The following is a 19,933-nucleotide window of genomic DNA, read 5'->3' on the forward strand; positions in this document are numbered from 1 at the left end:
TGCGAACAATATTAGGTCCTAACTAGGAACGGTGACTAGTACTGGAAAAAAGGAGCTGCCCCTGGTCCGTACCCTTTCAGGCTGCATGTAATCCTGATTAGGAAGGCCTCAAGATTTTGAATCAGAACCACTGCTACTAGGAGACCCACAGTTATTAATATGCTGCACAAAGTAGCAGGCCTTCCAACCTAGCCAGCTCATCATCTACCAGGAGTGCTGGTTTCTTGAGTAGGTGTCCCAGTCCAGGGCTTCTGCTAGCTATCCAGCCAGCCGACCAGGTAGCCCTCAGGCTACACTGAATGCGCATCAGCTCCAGCAGGTCAATTTGCTTCCCTGTTCTCTGGTTTACTATGGACTACTGGATATACTCCGTATTTTTTGTACAGGCTGTTTTTCCCCCAGTGAAGGTCCGCTTTCTGGATGCCATTTAAAACTTATTTTTCATAGGTTTTTAGGCACCACAGAGGGGAGCAGCCTAGGGCAAAATTGCCCCTGGACCTCCTGAAGTTTTCTACCTCTGACACAGAGAGAGAGAGGGAGAGAGAGAGATGTAGAGGCCATGAAGTACACCAGCGCAACCAGGAAGGTGTATCATATCCCAACTGTTAAGGCAGCCCCTTCCTAGAATATTTACAAATGGGATGTTATAGTTCTCTGTGTATAAAAAGCTGGTTAGAAGCCACAATCCCAAGCACACTTCCTTGGCAGTCAGGTCCACCAGACACAAAGGGACTCCCAGTGAATGTGTTCAAGATCAAGGTGCATTTTCGTATCTCGCTAGTAAAACACAAAGGCGCGGCATCCGCACGATTCCTACTCCTGCCCTTGGCTTCCTCCCAGAGCTTCACTCTCCGTTTGGTATGCAAGGCAGGGCAGCGCTAAATACACTCTCCACTTTAGTGCATTTTAGTTTGACATATGTCCAGTAAACAGCATATTCATCTATTGATGTCTTTAAAAAAAATACATCACCTGATTATTCAAAGCTTCTTTATATTATGAGACTTTGGGGTCCTTCAAATCATTTTCATTATGCTCTACGTAATAATAAAATGCTCTGTGCAGTGCCTAGATAATTCCTTGCATGGTCTATGTGATTTCTAATTGTTTGAATAACAGCATACGATTGAAATGCCATGCATAAGCACAGCCGCCCCCTCTGGGAATAAGGCTTTTCTCCTCTCGCTTTTAGCAAAGGCAAACATTTGAACAGCAGAAATAGGTAAAACATTGCAGGGAACCGCCACAAAAATTAGACATGCCAAGCCACTTAACACAGAAAAGCTCAGTGGGGACAAAATGCAAGGTAAATACAATGCACATTTCTATAACATCTATCTGATCTCTTTAGAAAGAAAAAAAGTGCATTTTTTTATTTTCCACTACTGAAACAGCAATCCTGTTCTCACCTTGCCTGAGATCAAGTCCAATACTTCTGTGTATAAACATGTAAAGGATTGTACTGGTTCTCTTTTTTACATAAGAAACAATGTCTAAAAGTCTTGCCAACAACTTCCCCTATATAGGTATGGTGATGTGTGTGTTTTTCCTTGCACTGGTGTTAATTGTGTGCATATACATATGTACACATGGATACCTAGGATTTAGGATTCTGTCCTTTATTGATGTCAGTGCAATATAATGCAACTAAAGCTGTTGGTACAGAGCAGTTTGTGTTTGTTATGCCGCCTACCCTTGAGCACCTGGGCATCCCAACGAGTTCAATCCAGCTGCAATGCGCTTTGCTCTGGTCCTCAGCACCAGATCCCAGAACACCCAAACATTTGTGCATCTCAGCTGCTTTCCCCCATGCAAGCAGAGAAAAAGCAAAGGAAGAGCTGACTTCCGGGTTTGTAAATGTGAGCAGCCACAGAGCCTGACAACGTTCTTCCTGTACATATGTCAATTTTCCAGTGTACTATAAGCCAAGATGTAAGCAAACATGAGCAAGCAGCAGCAAAGTGAGGAAGTTGTGTCAAATGTCACCTTCCTGCTCAGCAGTGAGGAGAGCTCTGCACTCATACCTCAGTCCATAACAGTCATTCAGTGGTCAGAGTTCTAATACGTGTCGTGCCATCTGCAGAAATGGAAGGTGTGGCCACTTACTAAAGAAAGGAAATGCAAAACCAAAATCCACACTGATCTGTATACAACACGCCTGTGCTGTTTTATATACAGGGATGCAAGTTTAAAATAATGCGCATCATTTAAATTGCTGTGGCTCACAAGTTGGTGAGCAGCTGACCAGGGTGCTTTCCTGCTCTGTTTACCAGCTGTTTGGTGCTGAAGGGTAGCAGTGTTTATGGCTCTCCATTTTTAAGCTGGACTTGGGCAAGACAGCCCTTCTGACAGAGGGCATCGTCCAGTGGAACGGTCTTCTGTGAAAGAGGCCATGCATGCGTCCACATGGACACATCTCTTACGTCCTTTCATCTGAGAGAAGATGGAACAATTTAATTCTAGAGAACAGCACAGCAGTTCATACTGTAATGCTACACTCACATTTAAAGGGGGGGAAACCCTTTAGAAACTGAACTGTCAAAATCACAATTGCCCAGAATAGCATCACTGGACTAAAAAAATTACAGCCTTTTTGCCTGATATGGTCAGCCCTTCGCTGACAGATTTTGTTGACAGATTTTCTCTGTTGTGCTTTTCCTGCAGCTGTTAAGCAATGTCATAGAGCAGGCTCTGAATTTCTAACAGCGGCTGTTTTATGAAATGCTTTGCAGGAGGAACATCTGAAACAAAATTCCTTTAAAAAGGCCATTATGGTATATACCGTTATACCATTATGGTATAAGCAAACTGCTGTAGTACCACATTCTAGAGAGTTCTGAACCTTAGGAAATAACCATTATGGCCTAACCAGATTGTATTTAATGGGCTGGGGGGAGGGACTGGGGAGGAATTGGGAGGAAAAAACAGACAAAAGACTTCCCATAATTGCCAGGCCTGATTTATACATAAAAATTAGCATGTGCAAATACTGCGGAACTCTGAATTTTCTTTCACCCTCTTGTTGGGTGATGAATATCCTCTCATTTTTTTGTGAGCAGCTTAATAAAGAATTTGCTCAGAGCTTTTCACCCTAGGAAGTTTAGAGTTAAGAGAGCTTTGGCTGTTGAGCGGTATAGAAGGTAAATTTAAGGATTGGGGCCTTTATTACAGTGACCCTGAGTCTACGACTTCCCAGAGCTGATGTGGTTACATGCCTTCTTTCTGGCTTTAAGAGGGGAATATAAAGCATTTATTCTGGAAACCATGAATGGCCAACAAGTGTTATGTTGGGTTCATATTGTAAATAGTGTTTTTAAACTTGCTGCAGCTGGTTTTTAGGGAGTTTACTGTTTGTCTGATTTTAGATTTTTTTTTCCTTTGTGGTAATCTGCCCAAATTTTGGACAGGAGAAGTAGAAACCTTTCAGAGAAATGAATAATCCTGGAAAGATTGCATAAAGCAGTAGAGAAGTACATGCATGGTGGGAAACATGGGCATAGATCCCAGGATTACTTGGAAGATGCTTTCACAGGACTTGATAGGAGCAATCGGGTAAATATTTGTGATGTACAAACCATCACAAAAAGATAAAAGGAATCAATGAATAGACGAGTTTCTGTAATACTTTAATTGCTGTTGTCTCACTGATTTTCCTCTGCCTCATCAAAGCTGTGGGATAAGAGCCTTGTTTGTCTTACACACAGAAATCATCCAGTCATTTCTGATTAAGCCTCGATTATTATATTGCTGAAAGGAGGGCCCAAACATTAGTTCTAGAGTGCTGCTCCATTCAAAATTGCAAAGAAGATTTCCATTTTATTGTCTTATGCTATGCTGGTGATTATTCTGTGCTCCTATGCAATTATCTGCGAAATATAAATAGAACAGTCTCCCATTCTTTATCGCCAAACATCCAACTTTTTATATATACAATTTGTTTCATTTTTCTTTTTAAGTACCCTTTCTCGACAATGCCTTGCAAGGGCAATCTTCTATAGCCATTTATACTTTAAAATAGATCCCTTTCTCATTCTTCCTGGTTTACACAAACAAGGATACTTTCAATAAATAATAAGGCATGATTTATGAAGTGAGGTTGGACCTTCATTCAGCAAAGAGCATGTTAGGCCGCATGGTTTAATTCCTGAAGAGGATGTTCCAAGGATAGAAAGAGGGTTGGTTTGGGGGCTTGAAGAGATGTCGTCCCTTGAAACCCATATGTTTGCTTTCAGCTACTGCTAGTACATTCCAGCTTGCTGCATCTGTTACCACATTCCAGAGGCTGCTGAGGCTTCCCATTTTGAACATACTGCAAATTCTCCTCCTCCATGGAATTTGGCATTTACACTCTGGGATGGATGTAAAATTGTGCTAGGGCGACTCCTTAATCTGCAGGCATGAATATCTTTCGTTCAAGTAGGGGAAGGCTGAGAGTTGCTTCTTCTTTTTGGAATTATTTTATGTATGTATTTTTATTTTATTTAAAACTTTTGTAGACCATCCCATTACCAAAGTCTCAGAATGGTTTAACAATACAAAATGTAAGGGAAAAAAAGAAAAGAAACAGGCTTTCCAATATATCAGGTGAGTTACTGGAATGAAATGAATGAGACTTTGCTTTGTAAGTGAGAGACTTGTGTATCTAGCTGCCACTGATTTGGCGTACTGGGTCTGCTGGGGTTATTAGACTTCACGGAACATGTATCAGTCTACAAATAAGAGCACTGAGGTGTGTGTTTTTACATTCTTCACTCTGCAGTCCTCTTAGTAAAGTGCATGCATGCTCTTTTGGCTGCCTTCCTAGTACTAGGGCATTCATATCAGCTGGACTAAGAGGGATTTGGTGGTATACTCCTCTTTCTCCTTGTGCCGTCTGTGCTGTTGTTATATGACATCAAGTTGCCTCTAACTTATGGCAAGCTATGGATGCCCTCCAAAATGACCTCTCTTAGAAAGTCCTGCTCAGCTCTTGCAAACTCAGGGCTGTGGCTTCCTTGATGGAATTGATCCATCTCATATTTGACCTTCCCCTTCTTTGTCTGCCTTTGACTTTCCCTTGCATTTATTGTATTCTCCAGTGAGTCTTGCCTTCTCCTGATGTGCCTGAAGTACAACAGCCTCAATTTCATCATTTTTGCTTCCAGGGAAGGTTCAGGTTTGATTTGATGTAGGACCCACTTGTTTGTCTTTCTGTCAGGTATTCACAAAGCTCTCCTCCAGCACCATGTTTGAACACATCAATTTTCTTCCTGTCAGCTTCCTTCACTATCCACCTTTCAAACCCACACGTAGTGCTTGGGAATACAATAGTGTGGATGACCTTGGCCTTGATCTCCAGAGAAACATCCTTACATTTGACAGTCTTTTCTAGTTCCTTCATAGCTGCCCGTCCAAGTTGCAGCCTTCTTTAACTTCTCAGCTGCAGCCTCCCTTTGATTTTAATTGTGCTGAGATATGCAAAATCATTCACACAGCAGGGTGTTGTGTGTTGGTTGTTGTATATGGTTGTTTTGTTTTTTTGTAAGCCATCCAGAGACTTTTAGCATTGGGACAGCATATAAAAACTTTACATAAATAAATAAATTTCACTTTCTTCATTGTTGATCTTAAAACTATGTAATTCTGTAATTGCAGTTTTTCTTTTCTTAATGATCAGTCACAGTCTTCTGCACTTTCTTCTTTCCCTTTTGTCAAGAGTCATTGCAATTCATTGCTACTCTCTGCCAGTAATATGGTATCATCTATGCAACTTACATTACTGATGTATCTTCCATAATGTTTTTCTTCTGATCCTAATCCAGCTTTCCTTATATCTTCTCTGTACAGACTGAATTATCAGGGAGATGAAATGCATCTTTGTCTGTCGCCTTTGCCTATAGAAAACCATTTTGTTTTTTCCGTATTCTGCCCTAACTGTAGCTGAGGTTCACCCATTTCTTTCAGCCATAGCTTCTCGTGCTCCACAAAGGCAAAAGCTTTACTGTAGTTTATACACCACAGGCTGATCTTCATCTGGAGTTATTTAGTGCGTTCCAGGAGCCATCGTATATTTGCAATAGGATCTTGAGTGCCTTTTAGTTTTCGGGTTCCAGCTTGAACATCAGGCATTTCTCATTCCATATAAGTAAACTTTGTTGCAATGCCTTAAGCAACACTTTGCTTGTGTGGGAATTAGTGCAATGGTCCTATACTGCTGCAGGTTTTTACCTCTCCTTTCTTGGGGATTGGAATGAATGTTTCCAGGCTGAGGACATTGGTTTGTTTTCCATATTTGTTGGCATATTCTTGCTAGGATTTAGACTGATTTATTCTCTGCAGCTTGGAATAGTCCTGCTGATATCCTGTCTACCAAAGGCGCTTTGGTCCTTCCAAGTGCTTTCAGGAAGAGGTCTCTTGTTTCCCTCTTTTGTTTTCCACTCCTATTTCTTTCCCCCGGCCACTGTAATACCTCCCTTTGCCTCTTCATGATAGTCTCTAAGAATTGCATTCAGGATTCTGTCCCAATTTCTGTTACCTTTTGCTTCTCCACTGTCCTCAGCAACTGTGAGTTTTCCTTCATTCGTCCAGGCCTTTTCTTTCTTTCTGTTACGGCAATTGTCTCTTTGCATTCTTCCCTAGCATTGTCTCTGGTTTCAGGCTGCAGTTCTGGATCATATTCAGTTCAGTCCAGTAATGCAAATTTGTTCTTTTTGCAGAATTTAAGGAGTGTTATTTAAGTTGTATTTTGGCACTGTGCTCTGTTAATGATCTTTTTTCAGCTTGACTCTGATTTTGGATATTAATGGTTCATGGTCACTACTGCAATCAGCTCCTGCTCTTGTTTGTGCAGTGGGAATATGGCCTCTTCATCTCCTAACTCCAATTATATACTCTGATGTCTACATAGGCCATCTAGTGAAATCCACATGTACAGTCATCTAATTGGTTGCCTGGAGTATGTATTTGCAGTAAACAGATGGTTGGGTCCATGAGTAGTTCACCTGCTTCATTTCTGACCCCTGGGCCAAATTTTCCTACAACATTTGATTCCGCTTTGTTTTCTACCTTTGCATTCTGGTCCCTTATGATTACCACCATGTCTTGCTTTGGTGTGTTATCAATTTCCTCTTGGATGCTTGCATAAATGCTTTTGATTTCTTCTTCTTCTGCATCCGTTGTAGGAGCATAGGCTTGACTGATTGTTATGCTGATAGCACAGATTTTTCTGCAAATTCTGATTGATATGATTCAGTCAGACTTTGCATTATAACCCTTTACTGCCTGTGCTACATTTTGCATCAGCTATTCTGTTTCTTCTGACTTTGTCATTCCCAGATTCAAACAATCTTCAGCTGTGGGCAGTACAGAAATGAAATTATTACTACTACTAAAATTAATGATCATCATTCCAGTCCACTTCATTTCACTCACACCAAGTATGTTGATGTTTAATTGTTCAATTTCTTGCTTTACAGCTCCCACTTTGCCCTGATTCTTACTTTTGAAGTTCCATGTCCGTTGTATGAACTGTGCAGCATCAGACTTTCCCTTTACCTCTGTGCATGTCAGCCACTAGACTTCCTTTTGGCTTTGATTTAGTTCCTCCCGTTGGCTTTGGTTTAGATTGTGCTGTTTCATTAGCAACAGCACAATCTTACCTGTCCTTTGATCCTCCCCAGTAGCTGGTTGAGTACCTTCAAACTGGAGGGTCCATCTCCTGGCACTAGCTCTTGTAACATTTTGGGTTATTTCATCATCCAGTTTTCAAGGTATGGAAATTCGGGAGTGTTTTACCATTGCTTTCTTCTGCACAGCACTAACCAACATTAGCTTGAGATCCTCCTCCAGTGTTTGCTTCGGGTGCCCAGGAACTACCCTTCAGGAGCTTCTCCACCCCATCACCATTAATGCTGCCCCTTCTCCTCTGCTGATGTGACTGTTCCTCCTGAAGAGGGCAGGTGCCTCTTGGTCTGGCATCCCAGCTTTGACCATCCTGCTTTGGGTGACCCTGCTAGGAGACTGATCTAATGAGAGTCTGGCCTCCTGGCAGCATTGCTCTCAGCTTCTGCTTTGACACTCTTAAACCCTCTCACCACCTTAAGCTGTGCTTAAGGGAGCACAGTGCAAAAACAGATTTAAAAAAGAAAGTAGCCATCGTAGCAGCCTCTGTCATTTTCAACCACTTTATAATGAACCGAATGAGAAAGTTCCAAGTGCACGGCCAGAATTGATGCCATTGATGTCAGTAGGTTACATCCAGATTCATTGGATTCCTTGTAAAATGGGCTTTTGAGCATATATGCACAAGTGTGCATCCATTTGGGGGATTTCAGTGCATGTTGGTGTAGCTCTGGAGCCTCTGGGAACCTCTTAAAGAAACAGTGACATGCTCATGACTCACACTTATTTTATGAAAATACATTCTGAATTCTGATTTGGAGACTAATTTACATCAGGACTTTGGCAACACTTCTACAGTATATGGATGAGCTCTTAAATAGATTCTCCCCTACTGCAAATTAATGTGAGAAATGACCAGGTACATGATGGGCATAACAGCCCAGCCTTGCTGGCTGATGATGATGGGATCTATGTGAAGGAACTTTGGAGAAAGCTCTCCAATATTCATGTGGTTTCTTGACCCCAAGAAAAGCGGTGGCAACCTTGATGTACCAGCTGTATTCAGCACTGTTTCTCACAGTACAGAAATGAAGTAGATTTATTGATGAAAGTGTAATTGGTCATCCTAAGCATGGAGATAAAAAGATCACAAACTGAGACAGACTGAGCTGCCCTCAGAACTGGGAAAGTGCTGGACAAGTGCTGGCAATCCTCAAACCAACAGACATTTTCCCACTTGCTTCTGCAGCAATAAGAATACTTCTTCCCTTCACAGGGAAATTAACCTTGAGATTTCATTTATTCAAGCCCACTGTGCTCCCAGTCTTAAGAACTCACACTAGGAAAAGCATATCTTAAAGGAGCATAATATTTGTCTGCTAAGACCTTGCAATCAGTAACAGGATAATTCTTTGTGTCTGTTCTGGAGAGGTTTCTGAGGAACCAGATTTGGATTGGGATTCCTCAAGGCCTCACCATGCATTGAAGCAGCTCCAGAATCTGGAATAATTATCCTGAGAGTATGGTCTGAAGGCACATAAGGTATCCACCATGTTGAAGCTAAGCAGGGTTGGGGTTGACCCGAGCTTGGAGGGGAGACTACTAGAAACTGCATGTAACCACCTTGAGCTCTGCAATGGGAGAAACATAGGATATAAATATAATGAATGAATAATAATAATGAATAATGATGATGATAACAACAACAACAACAACAATAATAATTCTGAGCTCTTATAGAGAGCAGAGTAGCTGCTAGGCTGTCTATATGTTAGTGGCTCCAGCCCATTGGACTGGTCAACCTGCATCACAAGGAGACCTGTGAATATCCCTGGAGCTTCCAATGCACTCTGCACATCAAGGATAATGTCAGAAAGGTTGGTGGTGCCTCAGTTCATCTTCACCTACTTTATGAGACCTTTTTAGGTATTCACCAGCCATTCAAACATTTGTCTACTTTGTTGGGAATTTTGTCTAGAAGCTGTTTCAGAGAAAAACCGCTTACACATGGAAGTTTAAAGTCCTTCCATAGAAATTTTCAGAAGTGTAACTATGGCAGCTGGGCTGTAATCTAAGGTGTGATTGCATGACAATCAATCTCAGCAATAGTCATGGTGGTTTCTTTCACATGATCATATTTAGGGCCAGTGACTTCAGCTGCCATCCTGAATGCCCAGAGGGCTGCTTTGCCCTTTACTGCTCTATGTACCCTAGTTTTGTACTAGTGATTCCCTCCACAGGTATGTAAATTGTAGGCCACATTTTGCTTGAAAGCAACACTGCGTATCTTTTGCAACATGTGCATGCATCTAAGATGTCTGGTTGGCTGGCCACACAGCTCTGCACATAGCAAACATGTTCACCATGCAGACAAATGCCAAGTATAGGTCATACATAAGTCAAATTTTGTTGATTTTTCTGGGACATGAGATGATACAGCAGTTTAAGAATTGGCACATTAAGGCCAATTTATATGGACATGGGGCAGATACCAGAGAACTGCTTGAAAATCTTACGCATAGTATTTTTCTTCCTAGTTACCTGTGTCAGTGGAGCATCTAAATCTCTGTGGTTATTTTAGTGTCAGTTTCACTGAAAATCCATGAAAACGTGGTGCATGGGGGCCAGTTTTTCTTCTTAAATCTACTTCTCTATATGTACTTTTACAAGCCTCCTTCCCAATATTTTACTTTAAATATGCAAATAGATATTATTCCTGCTGCCTCTTTCTGTTCTTTAATTTGTTACCATTTATACTTCAAACTAAACTCCATAAATTACACAGGAAATGCAACATGGTGAAGTTAATATTGTTTCTGGTTTAGCCTTCTTTGGCTTAAAAAAAATGCATGCTTGCAAAGATTTAAGATGGACTCGCTCTCTCTCTCTCTCTCTCTCTCACACACACACACACACACACACACACGGTAATAATTCTGAGGTACATATCGTAAGCATACAACAACCCCATAAATAAATGAACAAGAAAACAAGGGAGGGCACAATTTCTCATGTTCATTCGCTGCCATTTTTGGTTCAGTGTATGCTGTGGGAGCTCAGAAATGCACGCACGATGCTTCAGGGGGGTGGTGAGAGAAGCACGTGCTTCCGTTCAGCAGAGGCCATGCAGGAGCCTGGGCTGAGCCGGTTAGAATGAAGGCATCTTTCATCCCTGCTTAACCAGGCATAGCATTTCAGTCACCGGGGGCATCCAGTCGGTGCATCCTATTGTGACAACATTATTGAAATGAACATGCCAAACTTTGGTTTTATCAGAGCTGACATTATGCAAATAGGAGTGTATTGTATAAGTTACTGTGTCATTAATTTCTGTAGAAGAACCTGTACATCGTCTAACCCCCCGAAGAGCTTTAAAATTCCAAGTTTGCTGTATTTTATCATTTCCACAAGCATGGCTCCGTTTGCATCCTTCTTTATGGCAGAGCTATACTTGATGGGTCTGTCATTCACACTTGTCCTATATAAGGCAGAGAGAAAGAGTGCGCCATGGGGGTGCGGGGAGGTGAGCCCAGTCTTGTCCCTTCTGACAGTTGCTAATTCTAGGCAGTCGTTATGATGATCCTTGTGTAAAGGATCTACAGCCTGCAGCATTCCATGCAGCTTACTACAGATTAGAATTGCCCTTTTCCCCAAATCCAACAGGAATTAAACCTTCACCAGTAGCAGAACAATAGAGGCAGATGGGCGAAGCATATAAAGTGACCGAATGAAATAGCAGGGGATCAGCTACAGAAGAATCCTCCAGCTGCGGGCCGCTTGCCTGCAGGGATGGACAGGCCTGGCGAGGCCGAGGTCGCACACAGGCAGGAGGGAAGGGCAAAGCACTCCTCCAGGGCAAGGTGTGCCACATGCTACGCCCAGCCATGGAGAAGGTCAACCTCCTGAACAGCCAGCCCTCAGGACGTGAGCCCTGCTCCAAGTTTCGGAAGCCCTTGAGCAAGGCAGTGCCAGCCCCAGGGTTTGAAGGGGCACCCATGTGACCTTCTGCCCACCTCCTCTTGCTCGTGGCCTTCCCTGTTACCGTTTGCTTCCTGGGCAGGCAGGGAGCCCGTGAGCCAGCAGGCCATGGCATCCCCTCCTCCCTCTCCTTCCCCCACTCCTCTTCTCTAACGCCATTGTCCAAACCACAGCAAAAGTCAGGGGATCCAGTGGGTGAAGAACAGCAGCAAGCCCAGGAGGTTTTGTCCTCTAAAACATAGCCATCAGCACTTCGAACGATGCCAGGAAAAGAACCGGGAAGCAGGGCCCTTGTTAGAAAGTCCATTATTCGTTTATTATTACATTTATATACCGCCCCAACAGCCCAAAGGGCTCTCTGGGTGGTTTACAAGCATTAAAACCCCAGATACGAATTCTAAAATACCCAAGTAAAATACAAAAAGCTAAAAACAGCCCTTAAAAATTGCAAACAGTGGTAAGTGCATAGAATCCCACTGCTGCCGCCTCTTCCCACCCGCTGCAGACCAGCGCGGGGGCCACACGTGCTCTCCCCCCCCCCCATGTTCTCCAGCTCGACCTCAGTTGGCGCTGCCATTTGTGGGAGAAACAGGGTGCCACCGAGGAGGCGGGGAGGGGAGAGCCCCGCCAAGAGGAGCCAGCCACGAGCAGGGAACCACACAGCACCGGGTATGCCTCTTGCGTGGGGACTCAGAAACCAGACCGTTTTTCTCATGGGCCATTTGGGCTACCCTGGTGTATCCTGAGACTGTGTGGCTGCGTTTCTTTGGCTAACTGTACTGATGGGCTTTGTGTGTGTATGGGGGGGGAGGGAGATTATAGTGTAACTTAGTATTATTGATATGCATTGTATTGTATTATATATTGGTATTCTGAATTGCTGATATATATTATATTATTGTACTAAGTTTTGTTTTGATTCTGCATTGCTTATAGTTAAATACTGTATTGCTTGATTGTATTGCTTGAATATAATATTGCATTTGTATGGAATATGTATTTTCTTGTTCTGTTGTAAGCCATCCAGAGAGCCCTATGGGCTATGAGGCAGCATACAAAGGTGATGATGATGATGATGCGATACAGTGTTAAGATACGAATATATAAATTTTCCAACCATTAATTTTTAAAATCTCTGGTGAATAAAAATTATTTTGCCCAACACTGAAAGGTTAATAGAGCTGGTGCCAGGCATATCTCTCTGGGGAGCATATTCCACAGATGGGGTGCCACCACTAAGAAGGCTCTCCTCCTGTTAACCCCCTCCCCTCCCCCGACCTCCTGGAAGTTGTGATCAGGTTCCATGGTCAAGCACCTACCAGCATCTTTGCCCTTCCAGCCCTCTGAAAGGGCAGCTGAACTGACCATATCCTCCCTTACTCCCATATCCTCCCATACTCCTAGCAGCTCAGCTGGGGACAGAGACAAGTGGCTGGGGCAACTGATGAGGAAGAGGTAGGTGGCAGGAGCTTCAAGGGTTCGTTCCCATCTCACTTGTGGGCTTTCTGGTGTTGGAATAAGACCCTCCACCCTCCCTTTTGTATGTAGTCAGGGCAGACAAAGTAAAACGCCACAGTCTGTGACTTGCTCAAAGGACTTTGCATACATTATCTTGTAAATGCTTACAAGAATTTGCATCATCTTCCGCTGGCGGTGTGGGGTAAGGGTGCTGACACCTGGAGAACAGTAGCTTGTCCGGCATCGCCCCGTAAATTTATGGCTGAAGCAAATCTTTATTTATTCACGTAGTGCTTTTGCATGTTGCACATCAGCTAAATGCTCCAAGTCTGTTTGTTCATAATAAGGTACAAATAAGAATCAAATCCATGCGGTCAAAGCAGTACAGGAAAAACAATACAGTAGAGCAAATTGAACACTGTGAAACCAACACTGGTTGAAGTGGGTTGCAGCACAGAATGTATATATTAAAAAAAACCTGGGAGAAAAAGATACCTGCCTGGTGCCTAAAGGGTAACAGCTGGCACAAAGGAATGTCATAAGCGGTGTGATACCCCCGAAGAGCTTCTCTTCCTGAGTTGGTATTAAACTGGAAACTTCTTGTTACTTTCGCACTACCCTTCATTCCCCCCTAGTTTTTTCTATTTTACTTTTTCGGCAGTCCTATCCAGAAATGTAGACAGTGCCACACCAAGGATCTTCACTTTCATCCCGTCCCATTATAATTGCAAACCCATAGCAAAATGTCGAGCATTTTCTTTACCCCTATTATTTTTACCATTTATTTTTCCTGTGACAGGGTTGTGAAGCTTTCCTTTATTATTCATTTGTTTTGTTTTATTTTTACATTAGCCATTTTTATCTTTCCAGGTGTGTGTGCAACATTGACTGTTCTCAAACCAACTTCAATCCCCTCTGTGCTTCGGATGGGAAATCTTATGATAATGCATGTCAGATCAAAGAAGCATCTTGCCAGAAACAAGAGAAAATTGAAGTCATGTCTTTGGGTCGATGTCAAGGTAACGCTCCTAGCAAAATTCATTTCAAAGAGTGCTCTCCATTTTTATTTTCTTCTGGTGTGAGTGCATGAGTGAGTGTGTGTGTGTAAGAAAGAGGAGAGGGGAGAGGAAAGAACTAGGACTGATTTATTATTACACACTTCTTACACTTCCTACACACTTCTAACAGATTTGCTGCCCTGATTAGTGAAATATGCATACATGGGAGGGCGGGTTATTTTGTTGACCATGGCCACAAGCCAGCGTGCAGCATTTATTCCATATACTTGAAATTAACTGAAGTTAAGCATGAAGTTAAGCATGCAAAACTCTGTACTGGTTTGTGACTACTGTGTTTTGGTTACCTGGTCTAGGTTTTTCACTACTGCATTCATAAGCACTCATCAGTACAGCCTGGGAATGAAAGAGCTGCCTCTGACTTAAAAAGAAATTGCACAATGCAATCCCCTTCTTTCTTTTTTTCCTTTTTGCTTTACTATTCATATAAACTACACATTATGCATCGAATATTGAACATAATTGTATACAGCCAGTAAGAAAAAATAATATGTAACATACATACTAGAAAATTAAATGAATCTACGTAACTGTCATAGGAAATGTTACAATATTACCGCATGGAAAAACTCTTATATTTATTAATATAGACTTCCACATAACAGTTTCAGGGCTGCAGAAGCCCACCTCTCGGCATTGCAGCAACTGCGGTGTCTCTCGCAATGCCTCGCTTGGGTGTCGTGGCATCAGTGGGACCTGCAGTGGGACCTTTTTGCAGCAAAGACTCCCATGTGCTGCTGTGTCATGGCAGAGTTGTTCTGAATGAGGCCTCGTGGGGAAACATGGTGATTGCGATTGTGTTTTAGCAAGAAAAGAAAAGCACTGCTACTTTTTCTGGTAAATCCCCCCCCCCCACCAAAAAAATTCCTGGATGTTCCCCCTTTCATAAAATGTAGAAACAGAGTGAGTCAGAAGGGCTCTTCAGGTCTGACCCCCTGGCTCCAGCCAGCTCTGCTTATGACATGCCTACCATGTGCATGTCCATCCTATCCTTGAACACCGTCACCAATGGGGCCTCAACCACATCCCATGGAAGCCCATTCCATGTCCTCGGGGTCCTAACCATGAGGAAGTGCTTTCTGGCATCCACCTTGCATCTTGGTTTTCGTTCCAAGGTTCCAATTTTATTTAAACTCTTCAGCTCAGTATTGTAGTGTTTGTCACATAAGGCAAAGATTTTGGACCCAAAGCCCTCACAGGGCCTACTGAGCATCATGCAGTGGCTGCATATGCAGCCAGACTCCAGCAAGAGGACTAACCATGTATGTACGTATGTATGTATAACTTTTTAGACCATCCCTTACTGAAGTCTTGGGATGGTTTAACAGTAAAACAAAAAATAAAACAAAACACAGCATCCTAATCAAATTTTGGCAATAAAACCCATATTAAAATAATGGTCAAACCTTAAAATATTGGGAAAATAAAAAGAATAAAGTGATGGTGCCAAGAGAACCTCTCTGGTGAGCATATTCTACAGTCAGGGTGCCACTGCAGAAAAGGTCCTTCTCCAGGTAGCCACCTACCTAATCTCCTTCAAGGAGGGCTTCTGGAGAAGGACCTCCACTCCAGATCTTAAGGGGCGGGCAGACACACAGGGAAGAAGGCGCTCCTTCATGTATCCAGGACCCAAGCCATTTAGAGCTTTATAGGACATCACCAGCACCTTAAATTGGGCCCGGACTTCAACTGGTAGCCAGTGTAGGTGGGAAGGACCGGCATTATGTGTTCATACCTTCTGGTCCCTGTTAACAACCTGGCAGCTCTATTCTGAACCAATTGAAGAATCTGGACTGTCTTCAAGGGCAGCCCCACGTAGAGCACATTACAGTAGTCCAACATGTCAGCTTCAACAGTGCCAAGAAGCCAGTCTGACGAGAGGAAGGGCCAGACCACCATTCCCTTTTGACGCTTAACCTGAACAGACAATTGCCCGTGTCAACGTGTGGCCCATGCCACACTGCATAGCGCAGGGGATCAGATGCCGGCAGCCCAGCCATGGCGTGCACATGTGTGCTGTCTCTGTGTGCACTTCTGATGCAGCAGGAGGTGGCCAGTTGTGAATCCCCAAAAAGAGGGAACGCATGAGCAAAAAGGAGGACACCAGTTTGCATAAAGTAACATTTGCATTTGCTAATGCAGATACTGTAGATGATAGATAGATAGATAGATAGATAGATAGATAGATAGATGCACATTTAGAATCAATTGCTATAATTTAAATAGAAATACACCATGTCTCACCATAGTGTGAAAACCTGTGACCAGTGAACCTGTGAGCCTTGTGCCATTTGCTGTCCAGGCCCTATGGATGGGCTAGTTCAAGGCCCCTGCCATTTTCCCTTGACCACTAAAACAGCCTTGGGCTGAGCAGTGATTTGAACAGAGGATGACCTCTAGATGGCAGACCATCCTCTGGAAGCCCTTCAAATAGAGCACTGTCCTCTTTTAAAGTGGACAGGTGGCCGCCTGGCAGATCTGTGCACAGAAACATTGTTTTACATGGAGACATCCTTCAGTAAACAGGATGAGACAGCATGTTTGTACTACCGTGAATTTCATTTCCATCACGACTACAGCTACGATCTTCCTTGGCTCACCAAGTCCTCATCACTTCCTTCATTACTCAGCCTCTTTCCCTCACAGAAGCAGAGTTTTCAAAGAAAAACAAACCTAACTGATCAGAACAGAAGAAATAACGCAAGGTGTATGAAGAAAGAACTTCACCTGAGCTGGGGTTTTATGAAAATTTCATTTCATCTTGCAAATCTCTTAAAATGCTCCATTGAAATTCCGAACATGTACAGGAGCAACACTGGAAATTTCACATATTAATTAATTAATTTATAAAATTTGTATGCTGTCCATTACTTGCGTCTATGGATGGCTTACAACATAGATCAAGATAAAATAGATAAATTGACAATTCCACTCTGGCTGCGAATTAATAAAATACAAACAATAAAAACCAGTTCCCATTAAAACAGATTAAAATATTGATTAAATAAAAACATATAATGACGGCTCCAGGCAGACCATCTGTGTACTTGAACAAATTTCATCTGTGTACTTGAACAATGTGCAAAATGCACATTTTTCTCAAAACGCACAATTTTCCTGAAAGGCACGGCTTTGTCAGAATATGCTCATTTTAAATCAACTATTTAGTCTGTAGGAGAAAATTGTGTAAAGTTGTGTGATTTTTTTTTTTTTTTTGCAAAATGTTCACACTTGACAGCTGTTCATTTTGCAGGATTTTCCCACTCATGGAAAGCAAGCTGTTAGCTGAAATGAGAGTGTGATTCAAGGATTGCTGTGATGTTTGAACAAACTTTGCAGATTTGAATATCACACATTTACCCATCCCTATGCTAGCTCTGGGCACAGATATTTCCACTGCATACCTTGAATGATGGATGAAATGAAGCTCCCAGAAACTAAAAGAAGACTCTCTTACTTTCCAGACACAAAAATCTCAGACTTATGCTCCAACTTATGTCAAGGCTACTATGCATAAGTTGGGACAGAGACTCTCAAGGGGTCCATTTTGGGGGACAGAATCCATCGGATTCCCTGGGCTCGGCTCCCCAGCTGAAGGCCTGCTTTTTCACGGCCCAGAGCCTGACTTGGTGCCAAGTGTACTGAGCATTTGCTGGGACACCTGCTAGGAAACAGGCCTCCTCTTCGGCTGGAACAGAACTTGCAAGCTGCGTGCTACACATGATCTGAAAGGTTTCTGGTTACACAACCAGAATTCTACAAGCATTTGCATACTTTCTCTCTGCTCAGCTCATTTCCTCAGTGAGAGCTGAGCGCAAGAAGAAGAGGGACAGATTCTGGATCATCCCAACCCTAGGCCCAGGGGCCACGTTCAGCCCACCCGAGGTTCCTACAAGCCCCTTTGGATTCCTCTTGCCCTGCCCTGTTCCACCAGCTGCCAGTCATGGGCTGGCTTCCCTGTTTTTGTACAGCATTTCCCCCATTCTGAAAAGTTGTAATGTCTTTACTAAGTTCTACTCAGTTGCTGGCAGAAAGAACATCAAGAGCCATGCACTGATATTTTTGTATTTTGGGCCCTGCCGTAGCCTTGCCCTCTTTGCCCTTGTCCCTTCCCATCGCTAGAATACAATCCCCAAGAGCTTCTCCTGAGTAGAATTAGGCTTGTAAAAACAGTGAAGCCTTTGGCCTGGGCTACAAGAATTGCAGGATTAACTATCCATGCATGCTGGTCATACTGGAGTCTACATGTCCACTGATTTTATCGTTACTTTGTATAATCTGCTGTACATTCATAATCCCAGAGCCAGGTGGTCAGTCTTTGGAAATATGTCAACTTGCCAGATGCCATCTTAATTTGAGAAACTATCCACCTGTGGTTTGATCAAAGCTTTGCAGAAATTCCCCCCCACCCACCCACCCACCCAATGAAATTCTGGTACACTCCTGTGTATTAAAATTTAGGGAGCTGATCATTAAAATACTAAATTTGATACAGTGAGGGGGGGGAACGGAATGGACGAAGCGCACTGGGGTACCCACAAAACTGGTTTTTAACTTTTTTCTATTATCATGTTCTCTTTTCTGTTGTATTTCCACTGAGTAGAAAAATCTGAAGGTCATAATATATTCCCCACACACATCTTTGACACACATAGATCCAACCATATGTCCTAAACCTACATATTAAATAGGTTGCATTTTATTAAAGGCTCTGTATAATTATTTTAACCCTGTCTTAAATAATGGCCATGATGATTGAAATGTCCAGAACTATACTTTCAAAAAATCCAATCACAGTAAATATATATTTATGATTCCAAAATGTTGCCCTTAGTTTGCTTATAAAAGTATGTAGTTGTGAAATATTTCGTCTTGACCACTATTTTGCCTTTTATTATACATTCAGAGTCAGAGCTTTGCTCATGAAGAGGACCATCCAAGTGAATGTAACAGCCACTTTATTTTTTCATTTATTTATATAAAATATTTATATACCACCACACATAATCAAATCGCAGGGTGGTGTACAAAATTCATTAGAGCAACCATTAAACTAGAAAGACCAAAGCAAACAAAAAACCTACCAAGTTAGGGCTTAGCAACAACAAATGCTGGCAAGACAGATCCATTTTCAACAGGCACCAAAACACTACTCAGGACTTTGCTGCTCATACTTCAGTAAGCAGAGATGTCCTAATGTGGGGCATCCACAGAAAGGTTCTTTCCCTGGTTGCTGTACCACCTGTGCAGATGGTGGGACAGCCCTTATTAAACCAGCCACATGCTTTTATTTCAGCCAGGCCTGTGGCATGCATATCTGCAGTGGCCTGTTCCACCTCAGATATTTCTTCCTTTATTTGATTTTATCCCACCCTTTTAGCCATAGGGCTCAGATATATGAATGTCAGATGATGTATTAAGTCCCCGGGTTAAAATCTCCATATACATGCCAGCATTGCATCTTCAGGGTGACTTTCGCCTGAAAACCCATTCAGAATGGCAAGCCCTCTGCGAGCATATCCGAGCTGACAGTCTTGTAGGATTGCTCCAATGCTTGGGTTGGCTTCCACAGAGAAATGGCAAGGGTATATCATGCCTTATATTTCACTGCCAGAGTACAGCTGGCTTCTGGGAGTGCAGTCATGATTCACCTGAGCAGGAATATTTAGGTTGAAATTTTTTATTTAAATAAAAACATAATATATTTAGGGATGTGTGTGAATCATCAAAGCCCAGGCTTGGCCATTTTCTCCAAACTCTGGGTCAGAGCACATTCCAAAACAGCTGTATTGCTAGCTTTGTGTTTTGTCTTTTTGCGTGAA

The 19,933-nt window shown here is 42.6% G+C and overlaps 1 protein-coding gene across 1 annotated transcript in view; it reads left to right on the plus strand.

The window, feature by feature from the left end:
* TMEFF2 (transmembrane protein with EGF like and two follistatin like domains 2) overlaps positions 1–19,933 on the plus strand; it is a 241,161-nt gene that overhangs the window by 173,348 nt on the left and 47,880 nt on the right. Inside the window, exon 6 of the mRNA XM_044432148.1 lies at positions 13,906–14,054. Coding sequence (XP_044288083.1) covers positions 13,906–14,054 — 149 coding nt within the window. The remainder of the gene's footprint in view (positions 1–13,905; positions 14,055–19,933) is intronic.

Source organism: Varanus komodoensis, unplaced genomic scaffold, assembly GCF_004798865.1.
Source record: "Varanus komodoensis strain SLA01 unplaced genomic scaffold, ASM479886v1 scaffold23, whole genome shotgun sequence".
NCBI lineage: Eukaryota > Metazoa > Chordata > Lepidosauria > Squamata > Varanidae > Varanus > Varanus komodoensis.